This window comes from Brienomyrus brachyistius, chromosome 13 (assembly GCF_023856365.1).
Source record: "Brienomyrus brachyistius isolate T26 chromosome 13, BBRACH_0.4, whole genome shotgun sequence".
In the NCBI taxonomy this organism is placed as follows: domain Eukaryota; kingdom Metazoa; phylum Chordata; class Actinopteri; order Osteoglossiformes; family Mormyridae; genus Brienomyrus; species Brienomyrus brachyistius.
Genome location: NC_064545.1, coordinates 10,552,488 through 10,563,340, shown reverse-complemented (window position 1 = coordinate 10,563,340; position 10,853 = coordinate 10,552,488). Strand labels below are relative to the sequence as shown.

The 10,853-nt window shown below is 38.9% G+C and overlaps 1 protein-coding gene across 3 annotated transcripts; it reads right to left on the bottom strand.

Moving 5' to 3' along the window:
* Positions 1–2,563: 2,563 nt before the first annotated feature.
* Positions 2,564–9,437, bottom strand: LOC125706047 (insulin gene enhancer protein isl-2a-like). 3 transcript variants are annotated; one of them, XR_007381828.1, is made up of 7 exons: positions 9,317–9,437; positions 8,742–8,931; positions 8,007–8,269; positions 6,692–6,972; positions 5,683–5,850; positions 4,216–4,857; positions 2,564–2,884 (listed from the first exon to the last, which is right to left on the bottom strand). XR_007381828.1 is itself a non-coding variant. In XM_048972499.1 (6 exons), the coding sequence occupies exons 1-6, from the start codon at positions 9,372–9,374 to the stop codon at positions 4,741–4,743; spliced, it is 1,077 nt and encodes a 358-aa protein (XP_048828456.1). In that variant the 5' UTR covers positions 9,375–9,437; the 3' UTR covers positions 4,133–4,740. The 3 variants fall into 3 exon arrangements, 2 of the variants coding, with proteins under 2 accessions (XP_048828456.1, XP_048828457.1); XM_048972499.1 differs by lacking the exon at positions 2,564–2,884 and having other exon boundaries at positions 4,133–4,857; XM_048972500.1 differs by lacking the exon at positions 2,564–2,884 and having other exon boundaries at positions 4,133–4,857; positions 8,007–8,224.
* Positions 9,438–10,853: the final 1,416 nt, after the last annotated feature.

Below are 10,853 nucleotides of genomic sequence, written 5' to 3'. Positions count from 1 at the left end.
GAATATATTTTATCTATCTGGCTATACTTATTCAATCGATTAGCATACAACATTAAGGTTCACAACCATGAAGAATTTTTATTCGTCAGTGCTGTCGATTATACGCATGGCACCAGGATGGTATGTGGTATAAGTTAAATGAGTTAATGACGTTTCAACCTGTAGGGGCTTTGGGTATAGCCTCGGGCTGGCCTTGTTGCTTACTTGCTCTAATGGTCTGCATTTTCTTAGTCCTTCATCACCTGCGTAATTCCACCACGACGGCACTGGCTCCAGTCCTCAATCCTCTTAATCCCAAAGCGCGAGGATGAGCTACAGTTTATGAAACTTACGTATTACTTTGCATTACCATGAAGATACATGACAACGGATGTACATATCTGAAAATGCATTTCTCTACGATATAAATGAATTATACTATAGTGATGCCGTCTGTAAACTTGTATTTTATTCCTTCCTGTATTTTAAAATGGTGCAAAATTAAGAAACACCACTTATTTTTCCCCCCCTTGAATAAACTAAATTTTAAAGGATGATTTAAGTTCGGAGCATTGTAACAAAGGCTTCCGACTTTTCGAAGTATTACTCCGCTGTCATGGCCCATATTTTACAGTGAAACAAAATTAACATGACTTATGGTTTATCATTGGTTTACCAGCATCACGATAATGGACCTCGTGTTGTTTTTTCTCCCTTGCACAAGCAGTTGTTTGCTTCCGACTTAAAACTGCTATACTGAAATCTTTCTAATTGTTGGTATTGGGTTTTTTTGTAAGAAAGTAACAATTCCCTGATTCACGTTTTTTCTTTTTTAAAGTTTCTCATTTTAATGCTTTGCACTGTAAACACAGTTTTCTAAAATGCAAATTTTATGAATTTACATTGCATGTTCTTGAAATTGAACATAGGAAATGTAGGTGTTCATGTATTCGCGCATCGCAAGAGCGCGGTAAAGCGCCTCTGGTGGGGATTACCACTGTCTATTTTCATTCGGCCGCGTGGGGCAGCTCGCGTTGCGATGCACTGGAGATTAGAGGATCACCTCTTGTTTGTTTTTGTTCTGGCCATGATAAGTTTAGGCACACCCAGCTGGAACAGCCGATAAAGAGATACAGGTAGAGATACACTTGAGAAATATGATGATTGCTCAGTTTCTAGAAATCACAAATGCTTTATTTCCAGACTGTTAACAAGTACAGCTCTAAAAGTCTACAAAATCAGTAAAAATAGTGAAAGAGTACGTCGGGTGGTCTCAATATTTTTATCGAATGTATTGTTTGAAATCCGTTGCAATCGCTGTAATAGCAAAGCAACACGTACTATAGCAATCTTTGGCTATAGCTATGGTCAAAAAATGTAAATATGTGTATTTGGGAAGACGGCTAGTAACTATCTAATACAAGATTTAAAAATCATAGCTATATTATTCTTATCATCATCATCATCATCATCATCATCCTCGCCGTCGTCGTAATGTCATAGCCTAATGATATAGTTTGTTCACTTAATGCCGTTACATAATGTGTCAAAAATGATCAAAAAAACGCGGAAGCTGTAAAAATGCCCTTTTCATTTAAATTATATAAACTGTATCATATATTTTTGATGATGCTGACTTGCATTTTAGTTTCACAAACGGTTAAAAATACATTGGTCGGAAGAGATAATGGTATCATTGACTTTTAAAGTTAATGTTTTGCAGGTTTTCATATATGACTAATTGAATAAAAACCTGAAGTTATGCATAGATAATACCGATAATTCATCTCTGATACCGTGTCTGTGTTAGCTTCATATCTGCATTTCGGTACCTATACATATAGGCCATACTGCTCTTCAAACAGTATAATAATAATAATAATAATAATAATAATAATAACTATTTGCAATACTATTTTATTTCCATTTGTAAGTCACAGAAAATATTAATGGAATTATAAGCTCAACTTAAAGAACAATCTAAATTCGGCTTTAGTATAAATTTTGTCTATACGCGTAGGTTCCCTCAAAATGCAATTTGCCGTTGCATTTCTTAGCGATAGCTGTGACTTCTACTAAGACGCGCAATAAAAGTACAATACGTACGTTCACGGTAACCTTGTCGTTTGACTTTACACGTACTAGCTATGTGTCGATGAAAACTGGCCCCGCTAATTTCACATGCACACTACGTTAATATATGGTGCCCTTTGATAGCCGCACGCTTGTAACCTTTAACATCCATGAAATGCTTCGGTTACACGATTGACGATTTGCCACCCATATTCTTAATTTACTTCAGCTGTTGTTTTCGAAATAAAAAATGCTTACGTGTGTTCAAATCCCAAAAATAACAATCACCTACTGACGACACATAGACGCTCACTGAAATATCAAATGTTGTTCCTTTAATAACTGATATACATGTGTTTCTATAATATATATCGTTATATTAACAGTATATACGTATTGCTTATATTCGCTTTAGATATTAACATTTAGCTTAAATCTTCAGATGAGTATGTTTGCACAGATGAGTACTGAAATGTCGAAAAATTTCCCTGCAAGATTCGCAACTATTAGTTGTCCAGCATCACCTTAAATCAAAATGACTATATGGTGTTGTAATTATTCAGGCAATGAATGTGAACCTTGATGTTCAGTGTCCATTAATGCGTTGGAGTTGTCCGGGTTTTTTTTTTTAATTACTCCGCTATTCGCTGCAGTCAAACCCATCCTCGGGAGCAAATCTTTTGAGGCCTGAAAAGCCAGTCCAGGCTGACCTGGGGACTCCGTGTCCGGAGGCGATTCACAAGCCGGATTCTGATCGTATTGAAAATAAACGGAGGATACTCCAGGGTGGGTTTACCAGCTTGGGCCCCTCGGTCCACTGCGGTGCCGCGTCCTGTGAATGAGAGAATCGGGTTGTAGCGGCTTCATTCAGCATATCGTTTGCAGGTGATGCCAAGCACAGATAAGGAGCCGCCGATCCTTGTCGTCTGTCTAGACTTGTGACTTAACGAGCGAAACTGGAGTGATCACATCACAAATCCCCCGAAGACGCTAATTCGGAGTCCCGGAGCTCCGCCAGTGAAGCCACCCACTCTCCCAGAAATAAACCCATGTCAATCCAGAAACCGCCATCGCTATGTAAAAAGCGGGCAGTGCATAAGGGGCCACATCTGTATATTTAAGCCGAGTTCAAGTGACGTTCATTGACAGTACTATGGATAGATATTATTTTCATATATATAGGGCTATATTTTAAAATCCACGTTTGCTTTTTGCATAGGCTTAATTTTGACCTGAAAGTTTGTTGTGGATAGATTTTAAGAAATACTCGTTGCACATTAATTGTATAATTTTGAATATAAAACGAATTAAAACATTTATCAGAAAGGTAATGAATTTATGGAGGACTTGCTTAGCCTATGCCTACAGGATATTGTCGTGAACAAAAATAGAACACCGAATGCTTTTGCATTTAATTCAGTGGAATTAAGAAAGTGGATTAAAACCACAATTTTACCCATGGTTACGTATGCTTTTGCTAAAGTCAACTTCCGGTGTTTATTACTACGTATACGCACATACTCATTAATTGTACACTTGTTGTTGCTTCAAACCACATTGCCTGAATTATGGGTAAATTAATTAATATGGCCAACTACACAGCGAAGGAGACAATATAGAATGCAGTAATATATTGCAATTTTCACATGTTTTGTTTTAATATTTACACAATATACATTTAATAATTTTGCTCAATGAACTTTGAAAATATCGATTGTAGACTTTGAAATGACTTTATAATAGGCCAAAACGTGCTACACTTGTATGACTAGTGGCGTTCTTGCTTCAAGGTAATTAAATCCGCAAATTATGGAGAGAACAGGAACGTTAATATCTACGTGGTACTTAAGTTTCATACTTGCTAATTTAAGTAAAAATTAATTATGCGTTATGCTTACGCTTTGATGCGAGAGAATTTGGAATTGTGTGAAACTGTGGGAAACGAACTTTGGTCACAAATAAATAAATAAATACATGAAACAGATATCTACTTCTTCGATACAAACCAGTTCTAACAAACGATGATGTCAGTACATGAGGCTTCATCATGCAAACGTTCCTTTGACATAAAACACAGCCAGAACTTTGTTGTTTTATTGTGTTCAATGATTAATCTGTAGGAAGATTAATAGCATTTTCTGCCAATAAATAACAATAACTTACTTCTCTTTGAGCAGCTCAAACAATCTCTCCTCCGTCTCTTAAGATAAAATATTTTACAATCAGAGTAGCTTTTTATTGTCTTCGGATATCATGCGCAGAGAGACAAGCACAAGTGGCTTTGGACTTCAATGAAATCAAAGTGATGAAATAAAAAGTTGCGTAAACAACACAACGATGACTGTGATATTTTTTTTAAGTTCATATAGATTCAGTACAGAAGAGTCAGTGGCTCGTAGTCAATAGCCGTTGATTGATTTGTAAATCCTCAAAGATTTATCTGTCCCTCCTTCTGGATAATGTTGATGCAGTAATATATTCGGGCACATTTTCCAGACATCCCATATCCTTGGAAGACAAAGGAATCTGTGTGTTAAGCATTGCTCTGTTTTCCGCAACTCCGTAGTCGTCCAGCCAGTCCGTTATTCGGAACGTGCCTCGCTTCCCCCTTTATGATGCGCTGTTGATTTCTCATGCAGGTAGCGGGAACATGCTAAGATGGTCAGGGCTCGACGTCGGTCGCCCGCTTCACGTCTCCACCGGGCTGGGCACCATGCTGTTTGGCGTGTCTGGTAGCTGGGAAGACAGAGATGTAACGTCGCTGCCCGACGAGTTGACCAAGGAACCCGCTTCTGAGAAAGACACCTAAACGGGGAGGAAAGCGTTTAGCACATAAAAAAAGCATCAAATCATGTGAAAAAATGTAGGCCTATAGGCATATATATGGGATATTTTTTGTGTAAGGCTGAGTTTTGAACAGATTCCAGACAGACTTCTTCAGAAACTCTGCCATAAGGACACTTACTGTCCACATGCGCTTAGGTACCTGTCAATAATGGGGGCGTAGGGGCTGCTGCTTTACCCCCCTCCGGCCCCCACACACAAATGCATGTAATTTAACACCAGTGGTTGGGGCACGTTCACCCATCACCCCCTAAATATGGACCAGAGACAGCATCCATTCACCAACTTACAGCAACAAACTATGTGTGGTTTCAATATTTCATGGGACCAAATCAGCCCTGACCCCCCCCCCCACAAAACACACATGGTACTCCGACAATATTGGTAGGGAGGTGTCACTACTATCCACACCCAAATATATGTCCTTCACTAAATAAAGCTTAGACCAAACAGCACACTGTGCACTGGTAGCGGCAAATGTGATGCACCATATTTCAGTGTCAAATCCGGTGATTTCAGCAATGGGGAGGCAGAGGCTGCTGTGTGCGTGCCATTTTTCAGGTCCCCACGAAGATCTGTGAATGCAATCAAAAAACTAAAAAAAGCCAGAAGTCTTGTATTTTGTTTGGTTCCTTATGATTAAGGTTAGGGCTGGGTAGGGGTTAGGGTGTCATTGTTGGGCTTAGGATTTATCCCATAGAAATGAATGGAGAGTCCTCACAAAGATATGAATACAAACATGTATGCGTGCACGTGCTTGTGTGCATGTGACTACTGTAATCATACCAGCTGTTGAAATGCAGGCTGGTCCAGATCACTCTGAAGGGCAAACTCGCTGAGAGCCTTCCACGGGGGCTGATAGGTCTGCACCTCCACCGGACTGGCCTGGACGGTGCTGTCGTGTCTGACGGGACTCCCTGCCACAAGGGGCGTCCCCGTCAGGCCCTGCAGATTCTGGGGGCAGAACACAACACGTGATGGTGTTTCACGAGAAGAGGCGACGGGCGCAGGCAACTCAAACAAGGTGCTCTGATGTTTATGTACAAGTGCGAAAGGGAAGCCGACAGACACTTTATTTAACGCTCTCGGTCTTAACCAGACTAGATGTACACACACATATTGCAAGCATGACAGTTTTATTGGCCATCGGCATGCCGCCCTTCCATAGTGCCCTACGCCGCCTGGGATGGGCTCCAGGCCCCAGGCACCCTGACCGGGGTAAGCGGTTAGAAGATGGATGGATGGGACATACATTATTACACTAATATATATATTACATTATTAATCTGTGTAATATATTATGTTAAAAAGAAAAAAGTACGTGATTCATTTCTGTGGTATAATTTAAGCAAAGCAAAAATGAGTACATGGTGATTTAATCTAAGTGTAACATATATCATATATAATGTACATTTTATTTGAAATGCTGAGGTCTGTAGTAGGACCATAATAATTAACTAATTTAACTCTGGACCAAGTTGACTGTACGACAGAATCAACAAAATATTTGGAGCGGTTTCAACTGTTAAGCTGAACTGTTCAAATGTCACTAAGCATAATGCAGACATTATTAATATTATTATCAATAATACCAACCGTATGACACTCTTAATTCTCTGTTGATGGAATAATCGAGACGACATATCAAAACCATTATTTCAATTATCGATGCATTTCTGATTATGTTTGTCATTAAGTTAAAATACGAAATGACCCCATGATTTAAATACACAAAGCCACGCTGATCGTACCATTTCCAATAATGGTAGATTAATGATCTCGTTAAAATGCTTACCGCTTTGTCGCTGTGTTGTTGCTGCTGTAACTGCTTCATTAGAATGGATCGCTTCTTGTCTTTGCAGCGCTTATTCTGAAACCAGACTCGTATAACCCGCGGACTGAGACCGGTCATTTCCACCAGCTGTTCCTTCATTAGGGCGTCCGGCCTGGGGTTGGCGTTGTAGCACGTTCGCAGCGTGTGCAGCTGCTTCTCATTCAGCACTGTCCGCACTCGAGTCGTCTTTTCGGACTGCTTATGGACATTTCGGTGCGGCGGCTGCCTCACTGCCACGGGATCTGTTACACAGAGACACAACGAATTTACCTGATTTCTGAAAGTTGTGCTTTTCCAACATGTTAACATTTTGACCCCATTAAAACATTCACTGCATAAACATTCATTTACTCGGCAGGCGGCTCCTTTAAAAAAAATTATGGGATTAATTTACGGTTACTTTATTGTAATATTGGCCTACGGTTATGTTATTGACTTGTGCTGTGCAATTTTGTTTAAATAATGTTATTTTAACTTGAAAAGTAGAAATGGGCTACTTCAGAAAGCCTGAATTAATATTTGTATAATTAATTTATTTATTTCAGAACTGGTAAATTCTGGCCCTAGCCTAACGTACAGGTCTACATGCATGCAAACAAAATACATGAATATTCATGCAATCATACAATAACGTTTATTCCAAAGAAACTTTCCGAAGAATAACACGAGAAAAAAATTCCGCTCACTTGACGTTAAAAGTTCAGAGCATATGATGAATTAACCATCATTAGATGTAGAAATAATGCATACAATTTACAACTGATTCAATTTAACCGGCGAATTTAAACAATTACGAATTTATCTGCCTTTGAAAAACTAAAATTGCACTAATTTATGGTACGTGTCCATTGATTTCAAGACCTGAGGTTGGCCTAGTGGCCCGATAACTTTGTGAACTATACATCTTCATAAGCCAGTGGGAATGTCAATATTGTTAAGATGAATAACTTACAGGTCATAGGACATCTTCGTCGCCAAAACCTACACCTGGACAATAAGTCTCTCAGCGAAAGCGCAACGCCAAACACATTTTTGCATGCCTACCAAATACATTTTATTGACAGTTGTATTTCGGTGTTTATAAAATAAACAGGACATAAATTATAACAATAAAAATTACTTGTAAGGTAAAACATAACCTTAGTTAGTTTTGCCGGCAACACTGTAACCAAACCAATGGCTTACTGTGCATCACATTTTCTCCATTACGATCAATCCTCATACTTCCCTAAATACTGAAACGGTTCACATTACTAGATAAAACGAAAAGGCGCACCTGCCATATGAAGAGCTCTGTTCGAGTGGAAATGCTCTGGGCTGACGGGGCTGTCGGCGGAGCTGCGCTCCATTAGTAGCCTATGGTCAGCCCGGCAGAGCAGCTCCTCATCCCGCAAGGAGAACTCATCTCCCGGCAGGAGCTGTCTGCTGCACACGGAGCACCGGAAACACTCGATATGATACACGTTGTCTCGGGCTCTCATCACCAGGTCACTGCTACTAAAGCCAAGGTTACATTTAAAACATTTTATTCCAAACAACCTGAAAAGAAAACGGCAACACATTTTAAGTATATTATAAAGAAAAACAAAGTAATCAATGTAATGAACCACTATTTCGAATTTTGTTTATGGAAAGATACATATTAAATATACATTTACGATAACTACATCTATGTTTCGGCTACTGGAAAGATCAGTATATTCATTTGTTAATTTTAAGCTGATATACATTCTTTTTTCAATGTAACACAAGGTTTAATTAAAGTAAAACGAAACAAAAACAATAAGATTTTTATATCAAGACTATAGCACAAAGAAACGAACCCAACAAAAGGGTTTCAATAAATCAGTTAAATAAATACCACTATTCTTTTTTACGCATATAATCGAATTTAAAGAAATTGTAAAAGCTTCAGTCTTAGTCATATTTTATGGACATGTATATTGTAACTGATAACAGCTCGCGCATGACTATTCGAAATCACATTCGGGCACCGGGGGAAGGTTCGCACCTGATATAATCTCTTTTGCAGTACGTCTTCCCATCCCTGACAAAGCACGTGCATGTTTCATCCAGGTACTGACTGCATTCGGCGCATTTCAGACACGCAGCGTGCCACTCCAGGTCCGGGGACACTCTAAGTAGGTACTGGTCCTGTATCTGACTCCCACAGCCAACACACATAGCAGTTCCAGGCTTCTCTGCAGAAAGTGCACAAAACGTAACCACCTGTATCTTTACAGGCCACTGCACTCTTGAAATTAAAATTCATGCATGCAAACATGTAACATGCAAGCAAGTATGGTGTTCGAGTATGGTGTTCCATACTGGAGTAGGCTAACAAACCGCACAAATTAGCGAAAAAGGTTTGCTATCATTCACACATCATTAAATTTTCATTAAAATTGCACAAGAAACTAAGAACTTTAACTTTGTTGTTTCAGTTCAGTGGCTACAATCATGCAACATATCTGCTGAGTACACTTTCAAATATGTAGTTTTGTTGCTTGCACCTTTAAATACTGCGCATTTCAGACATCGGTTAAACACATTTCTTTTAAAAGCTATCGTTATAATTTGACTTACGCTTGGAATGATCACCCATATCACCCAAGAACGAGGAGCAAAAAATAATATCCACCATGCAGAACCGATGGCAGTGACGGGAGACAAGAAGGGAAGCGGTGAACTGCCCGCCCGGTTCCTCTTCTGGCTGATAACTTGTATTTTCCAAACGGGAGCGACGGGATGAGCCTGCATTGCACTACTGGGCGGTGTGACGTCACGTAAAAACCCCACACGCACGTGAACGGGGCGTTCGCCAGGAAAATGCATCAAACGCGCACGTTTTTACAATAGTGATTTCTCATGACATAGGAGAGTAAACACAGTTTAAGAAATTACCGAGGGAAGGGAAGATCAAACACTTGCAAGAGCGAGATGTTTTTAAAGCCTATATGCATATTGTATAACACATACCTGTGTGTATTTAATATACCATATATATTTAATAATGGCATTTGTATTACATGTATCTAATGTATTGCAACTGAGATACAAGAGTTGCATGTACGGTTTATTTTCATTTATATCCGTTAAAACACACCTGGGATAAGGCTCGCGCGCGAGCTGTTATTACTGGCGGACGCGATCACAGAAATGAAGAAAAGTCCCAAGAACAATAACAAATTCTTAACTGCTACTTTCATACCAGCACGCGAAAATGAACCTCCACGAAGAAGAACAAGTCTTCTATTGTATCTTTCATGGGACGTGAAAATAACAAAAAAATGTCCCCTGCTCACTTGACGCTCGATTTGGACCGCCTGAGGAAACAATTGCCTAGAACTTGAATCAAAGTCCTCATATATATGATCTTTATGCACGAACAAATTTATTTGGTCTACAATTAAGAACTTTACCATTGGAAAAAAAGGTCCTGAAACAAAAAGAGTTCAAATGGGTCGCTACTATCGATTTTCGAGAAGAGAGACCTCTGCTGGAAGGAAAGCTGAACTAGGAGGTTGATTTTTCACCTGTGAAATTTAAGATAAGCAATTTGTCTTGCTTTTAAATAAAATGCTAAATTGAAGGGAGTGTGTATAGTTTGATTACACAACTATTCAAAATGAACAATTGAAAACATATAAAAACGAATGATTGAAAACAAAATAAACCGAATTACCTTACCTGCCTTTTGCTTTTCTGAATATGTTCTCAATGTTTTATCTTGTACGAAATAGAAATATAGTCTGTGAGTCAAAAGAAGGAATTAAAAGAGAAAAAAACGCTTTTTGAGAACGTTTTACAGAACACATATGTAGTCGCACCCGTTTTAATTTCATTTAAGCTGGCAACTTACCAAGTAACCAAAAGATACCGCATTTATGCAGAAGTAAATCCGCATAAACGATTTAATATTAACCTACATCGCGGCGCGAGGATTTTCTCTGAACTTCTCACACAAGCAGACGATGCAAGCTTTAGCATTATGACAATATAGTTTGGCTAGTTTAAACATGGAAAGTCCCAGACGAGATGAATAATATCGATTAAACAAACATATTTAAAATAGCCTGCAACAAGACGGAAGAAATTATAAAATAACGCATAAATAAAAGTC

Excerpts from the sequence above, each read along its gene's own strand:
- LOC125706047 (XM_048972499.1), bottom strand. The coding sequence starts at position 9,374 with ATGGTGGATATTATTTTTTGCTCCTCGTTCTTGGGTGATATGGGTGAT. Across the intron at positions 8,932-9,316 it reads TATGGGTGATCATTCCAAGC|AGAAGCCTGGAACTGCTATG; the intron begins GTAAGTCAAATT and ends CACTTTCTGCAG. Across the intron at positions 6,973-8,006 it reads CAGAGCTCTTCATATGGCAG|ATCCCGTGGCAGTGAGGCAG; the intron begins GTGCGCCTTTTC and ends TCTGTGTAACAG.